At 34.9% G+C, this 27,530-nt stretch overlaps 1 protein-coding gene across 12 annotated transcripts in view; it reads right to left on the bottom strand.

Moving 5' to 3' along the window:
• Nucleotides 1–27,530, bottom strand: part of PPP1R12A (protein phosphatase 1 regulatory subunit 12A) — a 113,639-nt gene that overhangs the window by 23,979 nt on the left and 62,130 nt on the right. For 5 of the 12 annotated variants that reach the window (XM_071766212.1, XM_071766180.1, XM_071766230.1 and 2 more), the window contains exons 4-18: nucleotides 22,192–22,351; nucleotides 20,439–20,583; nucleotides 17,448–17,522; nucleotides 16,917–17,005; nucleotides 16,628–16,785; nucleotides 13,852–13,979; nucleotides 10,998–11,114; nucleotides 10,429–10,644; nucleotides 9,547–9,641; nucleotides 7,778–7,900; nucleotides 6,345–6,506; nucleotides 5,686–5,862; nucleotides 2,732–2,822; nucleotides 1,065–1,262; nucleotides 716–878 (exon numbers count right to left, since the gene is read on the bottom strand). In XM_071766212.1, coding sequence (XP_071622313.1) covers nucleotides 716–878; nucleotides 1,065–1,262; nucleotides 2,732–2,822; nucleotides 5,686–5,862; nucleotides 6,345–6,506; nucleotides 7,778–7,900; nucleotides 9,547–9,641; nucleotides 10,429–10,644; nucleotides 10,998–11,114; nucleotides 13,852–13,979; nucleotides 16,628–16,785; nucleotides 16,917–17,005; nucleotides 17,448–17,522; nucleotides 20,439–20,583; nucleotides 22,192–22,351 — 2,097 coding nt within the window. The remainder of the gene's footprint in view (nucleotides 1–715; nucleotides 879–1,064; nucleotides 1,263–2,731; nucleotides 2,823–5,685; nucleotides 5,863–6,344; nucleotides 6,507–7,777; nucleotides 7,901–9,546; nucleotides 9,642–10,428; nucleotides 10,645–10,997; nucleotides 11,115–13,851; nucleotides 13,980–16,627; nucleotides 16,786–16,916; nucleotides 17,006–17,447; nucleotides 17,523–20,438; nucleotides 20,584–22,191; nucleotides 22,352–27,530) is intronic. The other 7 variants (XR_011730269.1, XM_071766221.1, XM_071766265.1 and 4 more) reach the window with 3 other exon arrangements.

The following is a 27,530-nucleotide window of genomic DNA, read 5'->3' as shown; positions in this document are numbered from 1 at the left end:
AGAGAACAGGAGATTACAGTGTAAGTCATCAGCCTCCACCTTTGACAGGCAATTAATGAGGGAGGCATTAGCAGGTAATTCACAGTTGAAAGGAGAGCAAAAACTGTGACATCAGAGAAAAGCTTTTTCCTGACCTCTGAATCATGCATCTAATCTTCATGATTACATAAACCAGTTCAGTATGTAGAAGTATGGTTCCATTAAATATTGTGAACTACCTCCAGAAACATCCCCCTTCCCTTTGTGTCAAGCTGCTCATGAAACCCTTACAGCCTTAAAACATTGTTCCAAGCCTTCAGTGTGGAAGAACTGAAACAGAACTCCAGTTATTGACCAATTAGTTAACCAAGTTCAGTTCCTCCTCAAAACCTGCAAGTATTTAAACTCTGAAATGTGGTGTATTATTATAGTTGCTGTGTTAAAGCAGAAACAAAAGCATTACGTGGATGCTGATGGCAACATACCTGGTGTTTCTATGACCCACCAACAGAAAATGCAGATTCACACAATGAACAGTTGCAAAACATCACCAAGTACAGAAAATCTTTTTTTCCTCTCTATATGCAGGTTTTGGAATTTCTTATAGAAAATGGGAGCAAGATTCATACCCAGTGGTCTTACATACCACACTCCATTTTGAACTATCTTGAGAAACATAAGCTGCCATTTGCTAACTAAAACAAACAAAAAACCCCTCCACAACCAGTACTCCTACCTCTCTCACTTTCCTTTGTTCCACTCCGAGAATAGGCTGAAGTTATACCTATAAGGCTGTTTGGTCTGTTTAGTTGACTTGAAGCTGAAAGAGAGCTACTGGAGGTGGAGAGCGAGGAGGTGGATGATGAAGAAGTTGAACTTGGTCTATAGCGATGATAAGGCTAATCAGCAGAAAAATACCACAATTAATTTACCAAGATTAAGCAAATAAAAACAATAGTCAAAAAACCCCACCCCATTAAAATATATAGATAATTCTTATAGTTGTACCAAAACTGAAAAAAAAAAAATTATACTTGGAGTTAAGATTCATATAATTCCTCTAAAGTGAACCATCATGAAAATACCTCTTCAGCAGTTCGGGAATATCTTTGTCTATAATCATCATCTTTAGTTTCAGATTCTTTCTTTTCTTCTTGTTTCTCCTTGTCTTGCTTTTCTTTCTCTTCTTTTTCTTTTTCTTCATTTTCCTGTTCTCTGGTTCGCGTGGGACGACTTCTTCCTATAGTTTTTTCAGCTTCCTGAAGATCTGTCAGTGTTACACCCTGTGAAAACAGCAATCAGCAAACATTTCCATTTATCACTCATATTCATGTGGGTGATCACATTATATAAAAACATACCTTAAAAGAAAAAAACTCAGCTTAAGAAAAAGAATTCTATCTATTAAGAAATAAATTTTTTTGGAGACAGCTTTTCTCTGCTGCACTTCTCAGCTGATGCATCTTAGTGAGACAACACTCAAAACACTTCATAATCCATTCTTCAAATCTAACTTTGCAGCTCATTAATTAGTTAATTGCTTTTTTTGTTGATAATGTTTTAATACAGTAATTCCTGGTAGCTTCTTCACTGTAAAGATTCAATCATATTTGGCCTGTAGTTTGACCATCTCAGTACTCTGAAATAGTATCAAGAAGCAAAAAAAATTTTTTTCTAGCAGTGTGAATTTCAATGGGAAAGGTGACCAAAAGTACTAGAGAGGTTCAACCTCCAAAGATTTGAAAATACCATCAGCAAACAGTATAGAAATAGATTTGGCCTTAAAGCAGATAAGGATGATAGCTAGAGTACTACTTTGTGCTGTTTTATTTAGACTATTATTTGTTGACGAGACTACTTAGTTGTTGATTATTCTCAGTTTGTCAGCAGACACAGAAGAGATGGGTAGACACATTCCAAAGGAAAGTGGTTGGTAATTGTTCCTAAGAGAATGCAAGTATTGTTTAGAGATTACCTATTTTGCTACTGTCACATCCTTCCCTATGTTAGGATTGCCCTGGTTGCAATGCAGGATAAGGTAGTCCTAACAGAAACTGTAAAGAACCACCAAACGTATCTATGTGTAAACTAAGAATGCAAAACATTTGAAGGAGACAAGCCCTTAGATTATAGATTATTAGCAAGTAACAAAAATTCTTCCTTAGTACTCTTCCATGCTCACAGAAACTAAGTTGCAATTAGCTTTTTTTAATTTGCCAGGGATCTTACTAGCTACCAATATGCTGGTAAAGTCAATCACAGTATCTTCACAGTCCATGCACAGAAAAAGACTTAGAAATGTAACTAAAACAAGTATGCTATGTCTGTTTCTAAGGTATTAAGTCTTCAACCAGAAGTATCCAACTTTTAGTTCTTGGAGAATTCGAAGTCTTAGTTCAGAACATCTAAATAACATCAGTTACAATTACTTGAATAAGCCATTTTACCATAATGCAATTAAAAACTTGCTTTCTGTTGGAGGAGTCTGTGCTTTCAAATTTGTATTAAGTCACTTTTCAATAATTATAAAAAGCACCTTTCAGTACACAATGAAGGATCCTAAAGCTTTCAGGGAACAAAGAGAAAGGAAAAAAAAAAAAAAGAAAAAAAAAAGAGGCTTTATTTCATCTGGTGCAAGTTGTTTTATACCAGGAAGACCCATCATCTTTACTGGAAAATTAAAACTTTCTGTATCCAGGGAGCTATTTGCGTGTTTTTTTCCATAATTGCAGAATCTGTAATAAAACTATACCTGCGTAGATCTTCTAGACTGTCTTGCTTGCCTGGATCTAGCTTTTCTTTGGGACTCTGACTCTTCATCACGTACTGGAGTGAGGTATGATCTAAGGATTTAATTAAAAAAAAAATAAATTGGCAAATGCTAATTTTTGTACAAATGTATTAAACTGTCAGAAAAACACCCCACAACATGGTATGACTGTAAACAGAAGTAGCTAGAAGAAAATCTGTAACTATATAATATAGATTACATTTTGGACATTTCAGCTGTATCATAAGGATCTATTCATAATGATTTATTCATCAAGACAGCAGCCTTAGAATGCAAACAAAACTTCCTATTGAATTTAATGTCTTTACCATTTTTTCTAGCTATCACTTTAGCTTTTTCTTTATTTCACTGGTCTACTAACAAAGGAGTAGTAGAACTCAAAGACTCAATTACACATTTATACACAAAATACATGCCTGTATGTTTATTAACTTTTAACATAACTTGTAGGCTTTTAGAAAAAGCTAAATGCACTGCTAACACAGAAAAAAACATCATTATATAATCTATTGCACCAGAGATTAAAAATCCTTAAGAAGATGGTTACCATATTTTCACATGAATCATTCATGATTTGAGTAATCCAACTCCCTTTGAAAAAACTCTGCTTACAATACATCCTCACGGAACCCACAAAAACCCTGCAGAGTAAGCAGGTAATTGTAATCAAAGCCAGAAGGCTGCTGAAGTAGACATAAAAGGTTTGGACTCTTTAAATAAATTCTCCAACCCATACAACTGGGATAAAAAAAATACTGAGATACACATATGTGCATAAATAAATGTATTCTTACATATGTTACATAGATGCATGCATGTTTGTATGTTAAAAAACCTAAAAGTTTTTAATGTATTTGTTGATTTTCTATTACGGAATATTATGCGAATACTGTTACAATCTACCATGAAAAAAATCCTCAGATTGGCTAAAAAACAAACAAAAAAAAACCCCCAAAATCATACTTCTATCCTCCCGTGCACACTACAGCGACTGTCAGAGTGCCCTTTGTGCCCTTCCCTAACACCCCTTGTGTCTGCCTCACAGGTTACCTATGCACTATTATTCATGATACAAAGCTTCAAGTTTGCCATTCTCTTCCATGTTTCTCTAAGCCAATCTTAAAAAACAGATAAAGAATACAGCTTCTCTGGCTATTCCAAAGGATGCACACCATTACATGCTTCATTACTAAAAGTAGATTATAACTTGTTTACTTTTCAAAGACTCTGAAAAACTATTTCAAATGCACTTCTTATAAACACATTCTATTCTTAGTCTATAAATATTAACAAGCTTCATTTCTTAAGAAAATATTTAACATATATTTCATATACAGAAAAGTTTTTCATGTGCATATAAGCATACACAGATACACACACATCCACATATATATGTATCTGCATGTATACAGATAGATATGCATGTGCTGATGGTTAGAGCACTGCCTTCTCACATGCACACAGTAAGTATTCCACTTTTGTTTATTTCTAAGACTTAATGGATACCTTAATATGCCATCAAGAATGCATTTGCAAGAGTGTATGACACAATCATAGACTAAAGTCAGATAAAAGAAAGGAATTTCAGGCCAATTGCAGGTATCTAAAACATATGTAGTATATGTGCATTAGTGATAGCAAACTACTAGTTTTAGTACACTAGTGACAGCAAAGCCTTAATTGTAAATTTCTTTGCTTTTCTACCTCGTGTGAGACTGAAATAATAATTGCATCTTAAAATTGAAACTAATGAAAAAGATAAATTTTTTTGGTTTTGTATTTGCTTTGTTGGGTTCAATCAAATTTCACTACGGAAAATAAAGATTCTGTTACTGAAATGGGTTATAAGCACCTGAATCATGGTGGGAAATTAAAAAAAAAAATTCCCATTTCAGAGCACCTATTTCATTTCAGTTTCTGGTTATGAATGGAAAGCTATGGAAATGAGACTACCCTAAACAGGCCTAAAGCTATGAGAAATATTTAAACAGTTGCTGCCTTAAGTGAACCTCAAAAATCCAGGTTTCTTCTGTAACAACAAACAAGCTCCATTAGCTCTGTGAACATACAGAGATACACACATCTGGCACTGATACAGGAGTCACATTCCAAAACTACTACAGGAGCAACACAGAAATCTGAACTTGAATTTTAGCAAAGGGTTAAAGGATAAACATTTATATATATATATATATCCAGAAGAAGAACTAGTCAGGGAAAGATAACAGAAATTAATGACCTCGTGAAATCTTATTTCTGCTTCCATAAATAGCAGGCAACAACTGTTTATGGAAACATAAATATGCACCAATCTTAACTCATCCTCCATGTAACTGTAACAGAAAACCCACTGCATTTACATTTATATATTATGTTTCAAATAGAGGAGACCCCAAAGGATGCAATAAAATAAACAGAATGTGTTGGGTTCAATACTCTTTTCTTAGTAGAGACAGGCACACAAAATGACTGAAAAAATGTGGCGTTGTGATTTATTAGCATACTGCCAGTGGCACAGTCACTTAATCAGCAGCAATGCACTTGTAGTGAGTAATAATTATTGAATTTCTTATTTGAATTCAGCATTTCTGCAGTTTCATTATGGGTATTTTTAAGAGGACTCATTTAATCTACTAATAGAAAAACAAATATGAAAACACTGCCTACCAAATGGGAACCTGAGGACAGTCAAAAATAGACAATGTCAAAATTTAAGTTTCATGAATGATCTCTCCTAGCACTAAGCTCTTACATCCCATAAGGAGAGCTGCTAGTTGTTTCATTACACAGCAAGCAAACAACACTGCTTTACACACTGTACTACCCAACTTTGTGGTAATCAACACATTCCTTTAAATAAGAAGAAAATACAAGTTTTGCATAAGAGCAACGTTACTCTTAGGACCTTTACACACCTCCGTCTCTCCCTGACCTCTGACGTTGAGGACACAGTGCCAGAAGTAGCTGTAGTCATGGCTGTGGTAGTGGCTGTAGCATTTATAACAGATGGTGCAACAGGAACCGTCACTGTTGTAGGAACACTGTCTTTTTCTTTCTCAGTACTATCCTCAGCCCACAAACGATTTGAGGTACTACAGCATAACAAGCAGCAACACAAAAAAAAAAGAGAAAAGGAAACAGCTAAACAATGAAAGCACTTTACTAAACAACTAGTAACATGTAAATTGAGGGATGGATTTTTTTTTTTTAAAGCGAACTGAGAAATGTCTCTGCTACGAAAGCTCAACTTGAGCTATTAAATTGAAATAATTATGAATTGAGCAGGTCATAAGAATTGAATTTTTATTCTTCATACCCTCCTAGCATCACATTTATTCTTATATACCAGCATGGCTATCACTTTACAGTAGAAAGCCACTCCAAAATTTTGAGCCAAATTGTATAAATTTTTTTAAAATGTAACAGGAAAGTGAAAAAATCCAGAGCCCCAGGATTCACTAAACAAGAACGCATGCACATACATAAGCACACAGTAGACCTGACAAAAAAAAGAAAAAAAAGAAAATAAAAGAAAAAATAAAAATAAAAAAAAGAAGCGTGCTGATGCCATTACCTGCTTTGTACACCTGCTGAAGTAGAACCCGTTGTAGTCTTTGTAGTAGTGTTTGTGCTGGCTGGCAGTGTTTTCTGAAGACCAGCAGAAGAGGTAACTGTTGATGCAGTACTTGGAACATTAGAACTAATCAAATCATCTTGTCTTCTACCAAAGGAGCCACTGAAGGAGAGACATGCACAATGGATGCATTTGTTTTACTTATGCAGAATTTTGCATGACTAAACCTCAGAATTCACGGTTAAGACACACAGCACCGTATTACTAAATCCAAAAGATTTAAGGCAAGACTCCTCCTTGTCAAATGATAATTTTTTGTATTACTATCAATTCTAAAATGACAAAGAAAAAATAATTGTACAAGAACAAGTAAGAAAATACATCATTAAAACACCACATGTGATTTAAAAGCAATGAGTACATTTTGGTTGAAGACTGCAGCATATATATTGATAAAAGATAACATGCAAAGATTGGTCTCATATTTCAACTGTTGATATTTTCCTTCCAGAACTGGAATCCTTGCAACACCTTTCCTAAATCTAAAGCTAGGAAAACTGAGTTTTTTTTTGAAGGCAGGAGGTTAAGGTTATCAAGATGTAAGATGTTCTAGGATGTATGGAAGAGCACGACTACAGGCCACTAACATCAATGTTAAGACAAAAAAAAACCCAGTTAAGTATCAGCCACCATGGACGTCATCAGCACATATCAATCTGTAGCATAACTATCTGAATGTCAACCTTTTGATCTAATAATTTTAGACATTTATTGCCCCACCAAACCCAATGATACTCTTTACTCACATAGCTACACTGAGACTACACGATGAAGTAAAGCTAATCTGCTATGTTTGCAGCATATGATTCTTCTGAGAAAATCTTACAAAACAGAATGCACACACACCTGATAATTATTTTCATATTATTAATAATTTACTTTGCTTTCAAATTAGTTGTATATATGCAATCTATGATACTGATAACCAAGGTTGCTATGGAGATAATCTACCTTTATGGAGAGCAGCCTAATATCTCTGGTGCTTTCATGCAAAAACAAAAACTTAGAGACATTATTTTCTCCTTTTCAGATATCAAGCAGACTTTATTCTACTCTGACATTTATCTTTGGCTACTGAACTACTATGGAAAGCAGTAGTTAAACAAACTTCAAAATGAAAAAAACTAACTCAGTGCATATAATGTGAATTATATAGCAGTTGCTGCAACACAACTAGTAAAAGTGGGGTATCTTTAAAATCACTATGAGCATTGCATCATACTTTGCAATTACTACATACTTTGCAATTATTATGAACATTTCAATGTCACCATTCAATTTTAAACTGTCCTTACAAAGTTATTCACTACTTAACTTGTTTACTTTAATTTTAAGCTTATTTTGAAAAATATCATTAAGAGAAATTCCCACACCTTCTTTGATAACTTGTATTTAATGACGTAGGGCCTTCATTCAAACTGTTTTTCTTGACATCTTCATCCCATTTTCTCCTGGTGTAGGAACTGCCACCTCGTATTGAGCTAGCAGACAAGTCCCTATAAAAAAGATTTTACTTTAGCAAACTTGTATTAAGGAAGGTTGCTCTTGATGTAAGCTAAAAAGGAGTTCCAAGTTAAACTAACATTATAATAAAAATAATGGAAAAGTAGCATCAAAAGAAAAACTGCTAAAGCAGATTTAATCAATCAGCATTTATCTGACTGTTCTTGGCTTTGTTTTTCTAAAAAAAAAGGAACAAGAGGCTCTTCTCTTTGCTGCTTAGATTGTCCAGTGCAGTAAAGGAAAAAGTAGTCAGTGTTTTTAGAAACTGATTTAATGTAATTTTTCATTCTTGGATGTTACAACAAGCTCAAAATCTGACCAGCCTTTAGACCTTATGATGCTGTAGAGTAATGTAAACAGGCCTGCAGTAGCTGTTCTTCAGTGGCCTGCCATGTATCACTAGCTGACATTACTTTAGTCATAAGGAATTTCCAGCATGTTGCTGTAGTTTATAGCAGCAAGAAATAACCTTGCAAAAATCTGCTTAGAAAAACTACCCTGAAAACCGATACTGATATGCAAAAAGCTGAATTTTTAATAAAAATGGCATCTCAAAATCTGAAGTAAAGTTCAGATAGAAGGAAAAAAAAAAAAGTCTTTCACAAAACTACACATAAAAAGGCAATCAGGCGTGCAGGAGGAAATAACATTTTGTAAAAATCAATTTTATGTTCAGGTCTTTGGCCTTCAAAGTGTACCTCTTTTTGCACAAAAATCCTTGTTAGCGCTTCTGTGGTGGAAAACAACTTCAGAAATCAAACACAGGCCACGGCACTGTTACTTCTTAGCAACAAAGAGAAACAAATTCTGAGATACCATCTACTACAGAAAGGTCCTGCTACATGACAAATTCCTCCTAATTATTGAAGGTCTCACTTTGCCAAGGCACTACAGACACTCTCGCTGTAGCACTGGCTACTTGACTGAGGCCTGGATGCCTGAGCTGCGATTTGTTAATCTAAAAGCCCACATGGGATTCATCCTGGAAGTCCTCTCCATTACTCACAGTAGGATTTTAGATGGATTACATTACATCATTGATAAACTAGACAAGCAAGTGTTCAGACAGGCAGAACAAGAACCCAGCATTAAGCTAAGCAACAAGGACAAAGATCTGGGCAGCAACCTTAATAATTTATTAAGGTACCTATAGGGCTGATGGCTAAATGCTACACGTAAAGAAGGTCAAACTGAATGTCAAAAAATCTCTAATGGCTTTAAGTAAGCTGGGCTTTCTGCCACATCATTCACTAGGCAAAGTACTGGTGCCTACATAGGCTGGCAGGTTTCATCTTTGGTACACCATGGAATAAATACAGAAAGTTTTCAGCTTAGTTGTTTGGTCAGCACTGGGACTACAGAGCTTGATGACCACATGTGAGGAAAAATATGCTATTGATGACACCCACGTTTAGAACAGGGCATGTCAATAGGCCATGATGGTTAAGACTGGCATGTCAAGGATACAGATAAACTTCTACACTGAAGCAAAACCAAATTCCTTTGCTACAACTACCAACAGGTTCTAAGAAATATAATAGCAATTAAATATTTATCCCATTAATATCTGCCAGATCAATCAAGATACTCTAAGATCAAGTAATTCTATATTTAACAAAAATTATAACATCAGAGCCACCTGTTTTCTTTTTCATCAATGTCAGAAGTACTGGCCAGTTGTCTTGGTATTGTAGGTGCAACATATGCAAGTCGAGTTCCTTTTCCATCTTTCTCCTGAAAGACATGTATTTTTTGTTAAGTTTTACTTTTATAATGATATTGACTAGAAAACCACCATTATGACAACTTCAGCTGTATTTATTGTGACCCGATCACACAAATTATTTCTAAGCTTTAGTTAAATATCACAGGAACTATAATAACAAAAGGAAACTGTTTACGCTTTCATTCTAGTGATGCAGTTGACCTGATGTCCCTTTTTCTTGCTCTGCTGCAGTACAGTTCTAAAACTGATTAACAAAAGCAACTGTTTTAGTATTTTTATATAGAATGGTAGGGTATAATTCTTAATACTGAAAACATTTAAACATTTGTACTTTGAACAGAACCAGAAGGTCTGTGCTGTTTATACCTGTTCCAAATTAGTCCTCCTTAGCTCAGTGTATTAACTTTTAATTAGAGAACTAAATTTCTGATAAAAAACATTATGGAGTACAAAAATATTTTTTGTAAGATTCTTTAGACGTCAGTCTCCAAGAGACGCCCTAACTACCAAACCTCTGATCTCCCTGAACTGCAATGGAGCACTGCAAGTCTCAAAAAGGGAAAAGCCCCTGACCTATGTACCAGGTCACCAGACAATGTAAGTGCATACTCTACGTTTATAAAGAGACTACGCAGAAGCTGCATAATTTAGCTTTTCAGAACTTTGGTAAAGAATAGATGTATAGTACAGCCTATTCTACAGAGACTATCTAACTTCTTCAATACATCATAAACATCTATACTAAGTAAAGTAGATAGTTTCCTCAAAATTTTGTTTCATGCTGAAAATGATTACCTTTTCTTTGTTGTCCAATGAAGAGGAAAGTCTGGGACTTGAAGCAGAACGCATAACACCTGCAGAGTCCTTTTCTTTCTGAGCTTCTTTGGAAGCAGTAATCTCAGCAAGTGCACCATAACTACCAGTTTTTCTAAGACCTAACCTCCATGAAGCAGGAGATTCATCTTTTCTCTCTTCTTCTTTGGGAGAAACCTTTGTTGTAGGTGTCGGAAACTACAAAACACATGTACATTTACTTACATTAGTATTTTACATTACCTGTGGTAATTCATGCTCCTTGAGAACACAACTGTTTTTAATAAACATAGAACTGTTGAATCTGTAGGGGAATTGTGGTGAGCAACAGCCTACACACTCTCTTCTTAAATTAGTTAATGAGATAAGAAACATGAGACTGGTCAAGGTATACTACTCCTCTAAAAGTTAGCTTAGAAAAACTCACACTTTGTAACACACACTGTAATCATGAGATGCAAACTTAGAAACATGCAAATCCAGTGTCAACATTTTGATTAAGTATGTTATTTTGCAACTTGTACACAAACCTGTGCACACCAGAACCTCACCATAGACTTTTCACCCTTATTGGGCACAAGAACAATGCCAGTTTTGCGCAAGCCCTGCCTCCACGATGCAGGATCTACTGACTCCACGACAGGCATGACAGGAGGAATGAAATCATACTAAAGCCAAGTAAGACAAGACAAAGATTGAAAGGATAGAAAATAGAAACAGAAGTTTGCTTTAAAACCACATAGTTTGTTCCTACATTTATATTATGTAGCTCTTAATTATAGCACAAATACCAGAAAGCAACGAGAGATTTAACTTAGAAACACAGATTCTTATTAAACACAGAGTTGAGAGACAGAATTACAGTTTGCACAGAAGAGGACAGCAAAGCCTCTTGACCTAACCAAGTCCATGGCCTAAATCCTCACATGGCTGAGAACATGGGAAGGTTCACACTAACATACATTTTATCTTCTTATAATTTCACTCATACTCCTAATCACATTCCATGCTACCTTAGCTATCAAATCCATACCTTCACACTTCCAAACTCTCCTTACTTCAGCACCCTCTGACAGAAAGCATTACTACTGAATGCCATAGAGCAAAAAGGAAACCCAAATTGAAGCTTAGTACACTGCATCTGCATCACCTGTGAGCAACATTTGGTTTGGTCATCCATGGTGTAAAAGTAGAAGAGGAGCTGTAGTGGCACAGATGATGCAAATACAAAAAGGCAGGAGCAAGTGTAGGTGCAGGATCACATACACAGAGCTGTTTTACCTTCAAAACAGTTCATTTATAAGAGCTGAAACTGCTTCTCTAGATCACATGCATATGTCACAAAAATGATCAGTTTTGATACAAATGTGCACTAATTTTGTAGCTAGAGAAGGCCCTGAATTTTTTATATACAGTATCTGAAATACAACTACATCTTACTTTTAATCTGTACCCTTTTTCCTTTAATAACAAAAGAGAAACCATTAATTACTACATAATAAAATCAGAACTAAACACTTGTGTATTAATGATTTATAAAAGGTTACAATTCAGCTTAAAATAATATTTATTTCTTCTCCTTCTGAAAACGTGTGTGTGTGTCTTACTTCATCATTTAATCAAGTACCAAGAAATTATGTCTATTTGATCATTCAGCTTGGGAATGTCAAGACACACCCCAGCTAGCAACAATTTATGTCCTATTGCTAAAGTCATTCAGCTTAGAAGACTTTTGTATAATATGAAATAAATTGATTGGAAGTGACAAGCTAGGAAACTTCTGACTTAAATACAAAATTCAGACAATTTTAAGGAAAATGAAGTATCTGAAGTGTTAGGTACCTTATTATTTCCAGTGTGCAAAGATAATTAAATCTAGTAAAAAAAGGTGAAGAGTGCATCAAACTGCCCAACTATCACAAACTATTATATTATTGAAGTGATTTTAAAAAAATAAACTATATAAAGTATGCCTATTACCCTGCAGTAAAATTCACACTACATACTTGAATTCATTCCAGGTAAGCACTATTAGCAAACCAGCGATTACCCAAAATGTCTTCCCTCCTTCATGCATTTGCTACTGTTTGTGTGGTTCTTGACTTCTGCACAGCTCTTGAGCAATGCAAATTCAGAGAACCATAATTCTTTACTGAGCCATCAGGAACTGTTTAGATTGTCATAAGATTACCCTGGAATCTAGCTGCCTGTCCCAGCCACAAAGCTCAGCATGAGGAAACAGAAATCATTCCTGCTGGTGAGCCATGCCCACAATTACCCTTTGGCTGTCATGGGTTTTTTGAGATAAATCTTGTGAACCTTACTCACAGTGATTTTTGTAAAGCAGTTCTTGGGATCAGGAAGGTTGGCTCAAGCCTATTGTACAGTATGACATAATGTGATGCAGTTGGGAAACACGTTCCCTGCAACTATTACATTAAAGTATACTTAGTAAGATGAACTGTCATTGAGTCAAAATTTCATAATCATAGTAGGACCTAAAACTCCCAGGATCTCAGCACAATACACACTATTCACCCAAAAGGGTCTTTTTTCAAGATCATCAGTAGAAGGTTATGCTTTGACTGTGATGTATATAGAAAAGTTGTAACTATTGAGAATGAAGCCTTACTTGGTTATTATCCAGTTTGCTTTGATATTCTACAAGTTTTACTTACACACCATCTTCCAACTATCCTTTATTATTTACTGTATTTTTTCCTATAGGCATCCAAGCAGAACTAAAATTAATTCCAATTAACTTTACACATCCAGGTGTAAACAGCTTCTTACATGCAATATGGCTTTGTGAGGTGTGTTTTTGAGCTATGCATTAAATTAACCACATGCCCCAGTTCTCTAGCTCTTCCATGAGGTCCTAACCACAGCAAAATCAGGGTTGGGACGTGTAGTACTTTCTATTTCTTATTTCAGGTACCATTTTCAACCTCCACACCTAAGCACTAGCTGAATGCTTCTAAGGATTCCTGAAAGTGCCTTAGTCATTCCTGCCTGCCTTGCCGTAAGTGCATTAATAATGTATATAGGCACAGAGGAGACACTAGAAGTGTAGGGTTTTTTTGAGAAGTCTGGCATAGAAAAGATTAAAAAAATAGAGCTTCAGAAAAATTCCAATCACTCTAACAGTTGTTTTTTTTTTTTTAAAAGGATCCTATGACCAGCTATTTTATAGTTCTGTATTTTAGATCCCTGTTTAGAATAAAAGCCATTAAAATTAAAAAGATTTAACATAGTTACTGCAGAAAAACACAACATAATTTAGAAATATGCATTTTTTCATCAATTCACCGGATAACCCAATCGACTTTTTATACAAGAATAAAAAAATTTATGCCTGCACAGAAGAACAGAAATTAAAATAATGAGAAAGGTATTTTATTTTACCTTCTTAACAGGTGATGTAGGTGCTCCTTGGCCACCAGCTACAGAAGGTGCTGTCACAGCTACTGATGCTGATTGTGTACTTGTGGTATTGCCATTATTAGTTACAGCTGCCAAGGTTTTGGTTTTATCTACAAAACATTTATAAGATTTAAATTTTAATTCTTCATTCATAAATTCTTCACTTCTACAACTGAGTTGAACTTCTGAACAAATCTGACAGACAACTTTCCAAACAGTATATTAAGTTTCACTTTGGTTTCACTGTATACCTGCTCTACTCTCTTTTGCTTTGTCCTTCCTGCCTATATTTCTTCCTCTGTCCTTTTTGTATCTTAACCACTCTGACATAAACAGAAAATGGCATGGTTGTGATATAACAACTATTGTCACTTCACTTGGTTGACCTTCAGAATCTTACACCTCTCTTCTGTTTCACCTGTTCAAACTGCACACTCTTTGGAGTAGAATGCTACATCCTATCAGTGCTACGTGGGGTCAGTCCCCATTGGCTCTGGCCTTCCTATAAACATATCTTTATGTCTATACTACCCATACAGCATAGGAGCAGTTAATTTAGACAGTATTGCAGTGTTCTCACATCACCTTCAAATTCAACAGAGCACCAATCTATGACCAGAAATCATATAATTACTGGTATTGCTGTTACATATTTTAGCTAGGGACATAGTTGAACATGTTTTGAGTAATTACTTATGTAGCAAAGATATACAAATATTAAAAAAAAGTCAGCTTACTTAGATGTGTACTTAATGGAAAATTCTTTTTAAACACAGTGAAAATAAATGGTGGTAAGCTATTAGGTCGTGGTGATAAAAAGTTCAAAAGGGCAACATAGACTGAGAGTACAATTTGAGATGATGCACAGGCATATCTGCTGGAAATTTCCAAATGAGTAATACATAATTTTAAAATAAGAACTTTAAGATATACAGAGAAAGTTATCAGGGATGAAAGCACTGTAGAAGAAACAGAAGAACTGTATTCTGATATTATTTCAAGGACAGCAAGAACATAGCTATATGCATGATTGAGCATAACTCACTTCCAAAAACGCTAAACTACCCCAACCAAACTAAGTTACAAAACCTGGGCTGATGAGAAATTTACTTTTCAGCTTGTTTCCCAGTCTTTTAGGAGATGCCATCTTCATATTTTTATTTCCCTTCCTAGTCTTACAGACAGAAATGTATTTATCTGTAAGCTTTAGGAAAACATTTCAAATACTCCAACAGATGAGAAATCAATTTCCAGTACTTCAGAACACTGAACACCATTAAGATATTTTACAACCAGAATGCTACTAAGGTTAGAATTTAGATATGCAGTTCTGCAGGGAAAAGCTTAAAGTCTAGCTTCCCAAATAAAGTATGATAAAATATGATATTAAAACCCACAAAGTTTACATAAATTAATTTTAGTGTCAATGTCAAATTTTCCTGGCACGAACTATCTACTGGTAACAAGGAGAACACAGTTAACAGAGTCATCAAGTTCAGGACACTTCACAGTTAGCTCAGTGATTGAGAAATTACTGCCCGTTATATATTACAAGTGATTTGAGTTTATCATAACTCAGTCTGTAAATAAGGGATGCAAAATATTCTAAGGTGAAAGACTAATTACAAAGCTTGACTGATGTCCTTTCCAGCTTAACATTGAAATGCTACATTATTTTAAAATAACTGTAATAGATTGGTTTTCCAGTAGTTTGGGAAATTGAAATAGTATTGGAAACCAACAGTTTGGTTTCCCAACTTTTCATTTCTGTTTACATTAAATATTTATGATATATCGCTTAGCTCTAGAATACCTCCTTATTGTTATCTTTTCAGGTGAAGAAAGGCAAAAGAATATTTTAAAATGAGAACTGAAAGCCCATCAAAATGGTTACTTATTTTAAAATGTGTAAGCATAAAATATTAACAAGATATTTCTAATGACATCTATGTCTGTGTATTGTATCGTTGCACTGTAATTCTAGAATTCTTTATTAGGATGAAGCATGTATCTTTACACGCTGATTGCCTAACATTTGCTTTCTGATTTGAAAGAAAAAGATGCTATGTTGTTCTTATATCATTACTTGCTTTAAGACTCTGATAACCACTCACTTAAAAAAAAAACAAACCACCTAAATTCCATCAGAGAAGGTGAGAGTAATGTGTTTCTTTGCATGCAATTCCAAACTTTTTCAAGAGAATTCCTCCTGAAATTAACTTGCATATGAAGTAACTCTTAGTATTAAAACAGCACCTTTAAAAGTTTACTTCAGCAGTTACTGAAAATACGTGCACCATTACTTTGAGTACCTGAGCCAAGATTTGGAGATTAAGTGGTAATTACTTCAGGAAGGTAAGAACAATAGAGAACATTTGCGCTTCTGCTGTTCCAATCTCTTTAATAGTTCCAAAAGTAAACACTGCTGTGAAGCCTTTATTTCTGACTGATCTCCTAACCTCTTCAGTATTTTCTGACATGCTATTTAAGGATTACATTATTCCAACTATTTAATTACATGTATTGATCGCTAAGCAGCCAATCAAATAAGTAGGTTACTAGCTTTAACCTACAGAGTCACCAGTAATGACATGTTTGATATTGCTGTTATGACTTGACTTCAGACATACATAAACTTAGTGAAATGCAGAAAATAAGTGAAGCTTAAGATAATTCTGTATCATGTGATACTAAATAAGCAAATTTATAAATTAAAAATTTAAGACATACTCCAGAAAGAACACTCCAAATAATGTACCTGTCTCTGCTTCCGATTCTGAGTCATCATCCTCTTCCTCCTCACTAGAACAACTGGATTCATCCTTCTTTCCTTCTTCCTCTTCATCTGCTTTTTCTTGCTCCAGAGACTCTATACTAGATGCATTCTTTTCTTGCTCCATAATCAGTGTCTCCTTACTGAGTTTGAAAATAAAAATACTTATTAAATCCTGAAAGTTTTACGAAAGCCCATCAAGTATAACTATGTGACACCTTGTAAAATTAACTTTTTTATTAAGAACTTTTATTAATTTTTCCTATTTACTTACTTTTTGAATGTTTTCTGTGTCTGATTATTATCCATGTTGGCTGTGGATTCAATTAGGGGAGATTTCTTTTCCCTTTTTTCACTATGAAGCTTCAAAACATACAAAATGACACAGTTAAATTGATAGAATGCCATTAGTGTGACAAAACTAAAACTGGAAGGAAATCTTTTTTTAACTACTACGAACACTCCAGTGCCTACAAGCTATGAAAGCTATCAAAGTGTCGCAGTTTAAAGTTCTAAAATCTCAGAAACTGTTATTTCTAAGCAAGTTGCTCAATGTTGATGCATCAAATCATAAAAAGCTCACTGGACAAAGCGAGTAGAAGAACACTTTCTTCCCAGGCTTTCTGGCCACCATAATTGACAAAGTAAGGTCATAAAAGATCTTTTGAGATGACTGTGCCAACACTAGAACTAAAGCCTCAAATAAACCTTTGGTTTTAATCTATATGCTGCTCTGAGCTGTAGACCATAATTATATGTATAATAAAGTATGACAAATATATATCTTTATATACAAAATGCCTACCAGATTCTGCTTCTTTTGTAATTCTTCTAAATATCCTAGAATATCTTCATCTGCCACATCAAATGCTGTCTGCCCCTGGAAAAACAGAAAAGTAAAACACCATAATTGTACAGCAGAACTTAAACATAACAGATTATGATGCCTTATCACATGATGATGCAAGGTAAGGAGCACATTCAGAGAGTGAAATTAGAAAGTATAAGCCAAGCTCTATTACAAACTGTTAGTCTATCAGTAGCTAAAACCAATTTTGCAATATTTTTTGGGGGGGAGGTAATTGGAATAGAATCATCTGTACCTGGTAAGTAAACATGTTTTTTTAAGAGATGAAATCATTACTTCAATAAAATTTTTCTCTCATTTGAAAAGAAAAAAACTATTACAGAAAAGTAAATTGAATGAATACAATTCTCACCATGCTGGTTCCAAACAGCTATTCCAATGGCAGCTGTATGGATGGATCCTCAGCATCCTGTCCATCTTAGACTGCCATATACAGCTTGATTCTTTAAAGTTTAAATTGTTTAAGCAAGCTACACTAAATGTAGACAGTCATACTTCCACATTTTTACAGTAAAGCTTTATTTTATATTTTATATTGCATTTTTAAAAAGATCTGCTACAATCATTTGTTCTTATCCCTCTCACCCCCTTGGTGTATGATTTTCATGGGCATATACTTGAATAAAAAAATCATCATGTCATTCATTAGCACGTAGTAATGCTATCAGCTGGAACACTGCAGCTTGCCACATCTTGCATTTGTACACTCACTGTAGTTCTCAACTACACCAGATGCCCACAGGATGTGAGATTGTGAGATTCTATCTTTAAGAGGTCTGATTTGCTAAAGATTAAAAAAAAAAAATACCTTACATCATCTCTACTTGAATAAAGAAGGGCTAAAGCTCACACAGTTAAAAAAAAAAAACAAAAAACAAACAAAACAGCCCAGTTTACTCTGATACTGCAATACAATTGTCTGTATTTGGAAGTCTGCATTCAAATACAAGAAAGCTGGAATTTGGGCAAAGCCCTAGATCCACTGGGATAAATGCAGCTGCATCAAAACAGTGGACAGATTGAAATGTTGGGAGTATCATGACAAGTTCAGTCAAGTAAATACTTGTGTACAATAACCAGCAAAAAAGACAGATCTTTCATTTGAAAGTGGTCACAGCAGCTTAAAGATAATAAAAAGTCTTCATATTTGTCCCTGCTTTTTTCAGTTTCTTGAAATACTAACTGAAGTTAAACATATTCCTAATTACACTGTAAAGGTTTTCTTAACTGATTAGAAAGGATGGACCTTTGAACCACTAAATTTTGCATCCATTAAATTTCTGACTGTACAACAACTTCTGAGTGTGTACCTTTTAATAGGCATTACCCAAATTAGCTTGCGGTCCTCTGAATAGTTTGAACTATTCCTTTCAGTATAACACAGCACTAACATGGCAACTAAACAACAAAATTATCTCAAGTTTATATTTGCATTGTAAGTACAGTTTTTAATCTGGCCTTCTATTTTTAGGAAGCTATTAAGTGAGTTTATTTCAAAAAAATACAAGGTAGACCTACCTTGACCACAAAAAAATCACTTTGCAAATAAACTGTTGTAGTTGGAAGGCTCTATCTAAACCAAATCCATAAAAAGTTAATATCTGAAGACAAGTGCTTAAACAGTAATAGCCGAGTTCTCTGAGATGCTAAGCACTTAAAATTGGAACCAAAACCACAGGAGTTTCCAATCTTTGTATCTTCAAAAGCAAAAATGCTTACTAGCTTCCTGAAGAACACAACAGGAAAAACTTCCCTAGCTTGTACAGACAAGCCCATACACAAATGAAACAGCTTTTATCTCTCTGTATCACCTCTATTGTTATTCTTGTCCCAGCTGAGTTGAACAGACTTTCATGAGTTCTGGAATACCACTCTTCACACTCTCACAATCCCAGTAAAAACCTAACAATATAAACTGATGAAGTGGCTTTAATTATTTACATCAGCTTTTGATTTCCTGATACAAAATAAAGTTACACAGCTGAGATTTAAAAGTTCTGTAAGTGTTATACAGAAACTACTTGAAATTTAATTCCAGATTTCACTGATTTTATAAGCAACCTCAATTTCTAAGGAAGAAAAAGTGAACAGACTAAAAATGTTAAAAAACCCAATAGGTTTATCCTTTTATAGAGTAAATACTTGCTAATTCATTATCTGCATCTGCATATTTCCCTTATTTATGTTTTCAAGTTTATGAAAAACATTTAATGAAGAATCCACCTTAAAAGTTGGGTAGGTAATTTACATACACAGTTTTGACAGAAATTGGAAGATCAGAATCTATCTGTAAAACAGTGCAAAGAGAAGAAAGAAAGCTTCAGCATTTACACAACTGAATGAAAAGTTTGGTATCCTTGTGATGCTTGTATAAATCATCAATATATTTATATCTGTTGGGAGGAAGATCTTGCAAAGCCAGCATGCTATGGAGGCCTTTGCATAAAAGCCAAGGAAATATAGCTTAGGAAGCATTCAAGTTATGTCTAGGAACTCCAGAGATGCCTACAAATTTCTTCCAGCTCAACCAAACCAGCATATAGAGATAACTCCTTAGTATAGCAACACAGGCTGATTTTAGGAGTTGAAACACTGGCAACATTGTTGTCTTCATTGGCCTGTATGCAATCCATCAAGTCACTAATTTGGTATCTCTGAGATGTCAATACACCCGTTCTATTTTGAATTTCCCTTTCAAAGATTGCATAGCTGATTTACTACAGAAATAAGCATGAAGTAGGCCTATAAATTAATTTAGACAATCAGAGTGTTTCTGAACACAAACATGCTGTTTTGACAAAACATGCATTATGTAAAGCTCCACGAACAGTAAACAGCAGTTTATCATCACTTCTCTTACCCTGACTTCTAAAGTCACTTTAGAGACCAGAACTTTGTATCTTGACAAGGATTACATAAAAATCCTACCACTTTGTTGACAGCCTCCATATCACAGAGGTTTTCCACTAAAATGCGACATGCTTCTTCTTTACCCCAGTGAGCAGCAGCATGAAGTGGTGTCCAGCCATCATAATCTTTAATATTTACATCATAGCGAGCCTGTATTAAAAGCCTAAAGAAATGAAAAGAGTAAGATCTTGACATTACTGACAGGGATATACTGCCATAAAATCATTAAACTATTTGACAATAATATCATTCTCCTTTTCCATCAAACATTTTACTTGAGCTACTGACAACCGAGTAATTTTATTTTCTCATGAGAACTTTTGCTCTTATTGTGTTCAGAAAGCACATATATTTTTAAAGAAAATTCAAGAAAAATAGCTTTTTCTGTTTTCTTCTGTATTTACTTCCTCTTCATTCAAAGTATTGTTTTTACAAGTTAGATTTTTTTTCTCTTTTTAGCCTGCATTTAAGACTAAAATTTGGCATGGTTCTGGTGCTCGTGTCAAAGTGACAACACTTAACCTGACCAGAAGTTTTATGGAAATAGCTATCAGGTCTCTGAAACACTTCCCATTAATTATTATGAATCACATAAATATATTCCTCTCAAAGAATTATCTCCATTTGTCAGGAGCCAATATACTTATAGCAGTATCCTCCAGTGATTCAACTTTCACACAGGCTCAGCTGCAGGCTTTCATCCTACATGCACACATTTTTTATAATTTGAATTCATCACAAAAATTGCCTGCACACGTATGCTTACTCTGCTAGGAAAAGTACATGGACTGGACTACAAAAGAAGACACAGAGAGCTAAAACACCCCCCAGTTATAAATAGAACTCCCCTACAGAAACATATCCTCTTCTAAAACAAAAGTTACTATTTTCCTGGAGAATAATTTCTCTACATCATGTTGAAGCATCAGGAGTTTTTGAAGCAGAACTCCCATTCAGTAAATTATATGTAATGGTTATAATGATTCAAAAAGCTCTATCATTCAGCTCCTCTGTTGACAAAACATTACAAGGCTCTGCAGACCTTAAAGGTAGCAACAGAGTAAGGGTGTGTGCTCATTTTCATTCATGTTACAATATACCTCTTCCAGCACTGCTAAAACAGTCAATACATTTACAGCCACAGTAGAGCAATGTCATGTTAAGTATACTACAATAAAAGCAGAGCTTTGATCAAAAACAAATCAAACCTCTGTTACAGGATATACTTGCATTTGATTAGTGAAAAGCTACCTGTGAATTATGGGACACCACAAACCTGAAGCTTTCCAGGAAAGATTTCAAGAGTCATGATTTTCAACATTACCAAAACCCCAAAATTACACTCTCTGGTCTTTAGGTCTAAACTTTTAATCTGAATTACTAACTCTACTTTGCACATGCAAATAATATGGTGTCTTGAAAATATGCATGATCCAGAATGCCAACTGGCAATATAAAAAGACATTAAGCTTGTTTACACAGGTGGCTTTAAAAGGAGACCAAGTTTTTATTCAACTTTCCCCTTTTAAGTCTACAGGCTCAATATGTATACTGTATTCATATTTTGACTGACAATGTAGAAAGCTAACTGCATCATGATTTATAACACTGAAAACATAAAATGAAGCTTTGAAAAAAATATAAATCTAGAGATTGTTTTTTCCACGACACTACCCCAAAGAGTCAGAATCATCCAAATCTACCAATTCCAAGCAGCACTACATCAAGGAAATAATCAAATATGAAAATTTTCCATTTAAACCATACTTACTTTAAGACTTCTGTATAGCCCTTAGCAGCAGCCACATGAAGTGCTGTTCCACCAGATTTTGCATGCCTGACATCATTTATATGGCCACTGTTGAGCCACTGCCTGGCATCTCTCAGCATTATTCGTTCTTCTTCTTTCCGAGCTGCCTCGATATCAACACCTAATTCAGGGGGACAGGGGAAGAGAGGACAAAAAATATTTTAGTTCAAATACTTCAATTATGTAACAAGTCTTTTACCATGCTTTTTCTGATACAATTAAATGACATCTAAACACTATGAATAATGTTCATGGTTATATTTGAATTTATTTTTGAAGAGGTTTTCCAAGAGGTTATGGTCACATTATGCATGACACTTTGCAAGCAATTTTTTCCCCTTTAAGTAGGAGAGAAAAAAAGCTACAAAAACTGACCTAAATTTTAAGAATGTCTGCCATCACAGTAATAATCACTAAAATAACCTGTTAAAAAAAAGAGAGTAATTGTATGTTAACTGTCTAAGCACCAAAATATGTCTGGATATATATATATATATATATATATAAATTAGAAAACAGATATGTTTTTTTTTTTACAAGGGGATATGTATGGGAAGAGGAACAGCCCAGCTTCTCGACATTTCTAGTAAGAAACATGGAGCTACATTTTTATATGTCTGGTTTGCCTTCTGTCTATCTGAAATACAAACCTTGCACCCAAATATCAAATCTTTTAGAAACATCCCTTCATATTTTAGGTTAAAAAAAACCAAACCAAAACAAAACACAAACACTGAAAACTTTTTATAGCACATCTCACAAAAAATTGACATACACTGATAAAAATGGAGGAACACAATATAATATTTAAAAGTATACACATCAGGTTACACAGACTGAACAAAAAAACCCACAGTCCCTGACTGGCAAAACAAAGCATGTAATTGCAAACATTTTTAAATTACTACCACATGGAGTGAGCTAAAGAATACTGCCACAAAGGGGTCTTGAAGAGAACTATGCATGAGCACTGGTCTGCCTATGCTGACTGAGCAGTGACAACTTTGTGAGGAAAAGGGACTCAGAAATTGTGGTCACCAAGAGGACAAACTTTAGCAGAAAATCAGTGGGCCAACTTTCAGCAAAATTATTTTATGTGTATGATTTGTCTAATCTTAGACATTGGTACAAAGGGACTTGGGAAATACATATTCTTCTTCTGTCTTCTTAATTTTTAATTTCTCATGGAGCAAAGTATTAACTGTGACATAACAATAACAAGTGAAACTTAGAAATAGGTACTGACTTACTAGATACAACCAAACTCAGCAACAGTCCTTACTTCCTATAAAATAAATTTTGGACCATTTAAGAGACAGATGCTCCTTGACTCAGCTCTAATTCTGCCTTCTTCCAGCACTTCAAGTTTCACTTGTCCCCAGTGCATTTCTCACCAGCAAACTTGTTTCTATCACACAACCCTCCTGACCTGTCCAGCTAATCAAAGTACATTATAAAGCAGACTGCAAACAAGACTATGCAAAGCTGGAACACATCTTTTCAAAAATACTCTACACAGTAATTAATTTTAAGTCATTCTCAGTCTTTATAACAGCTATTTCAGATTCTATTGTGTTAAAAAGAATTAATACTTTACAGGGTGACTAGATCCCCAGAATATGGAAAGTAAATTAAATACTTGACTGTTGCCCACCTAGACATGCAGGAAAAACTTAGCTAAGGGATGAAGTTGCCTTCATTAAAGAAAGCATTGATATTATAACAAATTACATGACACTGACAATACAGAGATTATAATATGTAGTGAAATTCATCAACTCTACTGTATAAAAGGTGACAAAACAGAGTCATCATAATCCAATTGTAACTAGATAGACACAACAAACTGTCTGAAAGCAATTCTATTGACACTCTGAAATAAGGTGTATAGAGCATACACGTTATTATGTGATTTAAGAATATTATTTTACAGATGCTGTAATTCTCCAATTATAGAGGAAGAAAACCCTTGGGAATGACATACCAAAAAAAAAATTCTTAAAATTCTGAAAGAAGGAATGTAATTATTACATGCTTTTGGAAACACAACATGTCACTTTTTTTTGTTTGTAGTAGCATGACATTGCTACCACACAGTTCACTTCTAATTATCCTTCTGTCAATTCACAGCAAAATTCCCTGTCTACAAATATGAAAAAAACAAAACCCCAACCAAACAAAAACAACCCCCCAAAACCAAACAAAAACACAGAACCCTCACTAAAACCAACCAAACCCACAAAGAAATATTAGCTAAGAAACAGTTCTGTTTACTAAGTAAATCTGCTAAAAAACTTCATGCTAGGGACAGATGAAAAGATGAAACTTTTATTTGGTATCAAATAATAACTGAGGTGGGATTAATATCAATGTTCCACACAGCTGACTGAACTCCCAGATTCACCCATTTAATAAACTAAACCAAGAATTTCAATCTTGTCAATTAATACAAAGTAACAGAACTATTTTTTATTAGAAACTTAAGAAACCCCATCATTTGAAGGCTAAGCCTGCAAGATGGAGAGATACAAAAGACTGTTGAAGCGCTAAGCAGAGGTAAAAACTAAAATGTACTTGTTTAAAAGGAAAGCTTTGGCAAAAATTACTAATAATCTTTATAAATCTGACAGATTTGAAGAATGAAAACCAGGAATTTTCAATCAGTAACTTATTGATAATCATGTCTTCTCATTCTCCTTCATACTGATGTGTTAACTATTGCAAACTCAAACTTCCATGGGCCTTCCCATCTGCTTGTCTTTGGGAATGACACAGAAGTGCAGAGCAGCAGACCCTGGGCAAATAATTCTCTAGGGTGCAGTCCTTTACTTGTCAGTAAATATATGCCTGCAAAATACTACTACATAAACGAACAGTTTATACTTCACCTGTTATTCACATTTATGTCCAACCTGGCTTTGCATGCACGACCTCTAACTGTGAAACCTTACCAGCATGAGGAACCTTCTCCACCTGGAGAATCTGACGTATATTCCTCTGTCAATGTAAAATGGCTCATGTGTGTGCCTGGACATTTTGAGACACTTTTGTATGAAGAAAGAGAGAAAAAGTACCTCCCAACCACTGACCTTGGCCTTCTAGTGGTTAATGTCTAAGCATAGCTTCCAGGTACACCTAGAGACCTGTAAAATTATGTCAAAATAGCAGTGCTTTGCAGAAAGATTAACTAATACTGAAAATTGACTTCCATCAATATCACAAGTGACTGCATTTCTGAGGCCAAGACAAGATATAATGGCTGCAGCAATCATTATTTTACAAGACAGTAAATTTCTGAACATATTTCAAGAGAAGAAAGTAGAAGAATCTGGCCAATCTAAAGCACCTCACATTAATAACTGGTATGAAAATAAGAACTGAACTTTGTGTCATAGAAACAAAAGCTGATCTCCGAGATAAGCTAAATACAATTCCCATTATTAACTGCACAAAACTGAATGTAAACAGTTTTTTATTTTTATACCTGGTACAGACCTTTCTCCTTGCTTTTGTTTTCCCGACACATTTAAGATTATCAGTGAAAGAGAAAATGCTCTACATTGGCTTTCCCCATGCGGCCCATAGATGGCAATGTGCGGCCTCCCAGCTCAACTTCACCGGAGTATTTTCTCACAAGTTCTCTGGCAGTCCAACTACTTCTTAGATCATTAATAATTTATTGCTAAATGCTTTCATTTTTTTTCTGATAAACAAGTGTTATTCAACAGTTCCCAACAGCGTGCCGTTCAGTGAGCAGTTAATGAAATTCAGCATAAATTTAAATGCTGAATCATTGTTTCAGGGCTGCTCGGCCATATAAAGGCATGTTTCATAGATACTGCAGGGAAGATCAACCCACTTTTTACTTCACCAAGTGAATGTTTACATACAAATGTAATAGTTCGCATTTTATCCACCCAAACAAAACTGACTTACACAATACAGCCCAGAAAGTCTCATTACCCACCTCCCTGGAAAAGGAGAAGTGATCTCTCCAACAGTTACTGAATAGCTACCAGGCTGTATCATCAGCTCCTGATTTACCCCACATCTCCCCACTAACTCACCTCCCAAGAATGTTTTCTGTAATTCAAAATAACTGCCTAATCAGTTAAAATAATTTTAGGATGACTTCTGATGATAAAGAGCTAAAAAACTGTTTCAATACGTTTTACTTAACCCTACTCAAAGCCTGAGAAGAGACAACACTTAAAACTAGGTTTTAAGCTGGAAAACAAGCCACTAATTCCCCTCTGAAAATTAGGGTAGAAAAATGCTCTCCTTAATGTCCAGATGCTCTGGCTTCACTTACAGGACAGCAAGTCCTTTAGTTCAGATTTACTGCATAGTCTGCATAGTCTGAACAGGGTCCTGTGATACACACAGCAGAACAGAGGTGGCCTTGTCCAGGGATCTGTGGCCCACACAAGAAAAAACGCCTGAACCAAGGGTCACAGTTTAGAAGTGTTGCATATAGAAATCAGAATAACTGAAGTCAGACAGATACTGGATAACAGTACTATATATAAAAGCTCTTTCACGTGTAGAACCTGTAAAACAAGAAGATTAATTTGGACCACTGACTCTCTAGGCCAGATTTTGGAATCTGAATACTAACCCAGGAGGTGTAAACACTGCATATCCTTCTTTTTATTAAATTTTTAATGTCATATAGGGATAAACAGTGTTGTGTTCTCAAATTTATTTCTGAGAATTTAGTGTGCCAGAGGTTCCCTTTTTTGTCCTGTAGTTAGACATGTCCTTAAAATATAATTCGATACCTGTAAAAATTGGCCATAAGTGCAAGAAACTGGTGATCTGCAGGAGGCCAAATAATTGGACAATTGGAAGGCTCTGTTTGAACTTTTCCTATAAAGACTGTTGCTCTGCAAAAGCAAAAAGGGTAAGCTAAGACTGTGATTCTTCTCAGACTTCTAACAGAAACAAACATCAAATGTCATCACTTAAACATATCTGAAATCACAACGGACCTGACTGATCTTTCCAGACAATCTTTTGCCACCAAACAACTCCACTGACACCATTATGCAGGAAGCCATACTCACAGCATTAACTAAGCAACACAAAGATGAAACTATAATTTATGTAGGAATAAATACAATTCAAAAACTTGTCAAAAATGCTACAGAAATAATTGAATTTATTTTCACACTACGTATTTTACACACAGATGTCAGATTTTTTTGGCACCCGGGTTTATTTGCAAAATAAATAGGCTGATCTTCCATTACCAGTAACACTGAAATAGGGCGGATCATTCCACAGGCCCCACAGTTTAC

Source organism: Heliangelus exortis, chromosome 1 (assembly GCF_036169615.1).
Source record: "Heliangelus exortis chromosome 1, bHelExo1.hap1, whole genome shotgun sequence".
NCBI classification, from domain to species: Eukaryota; Metazoa; Chordata; class Aves; order Apodiformes; family Trochilidae; genus Heliangelus; species Heliangelus exortis.
This window is presented reverse-complemented; position numbering and strand designations above follow the sequence as displayed.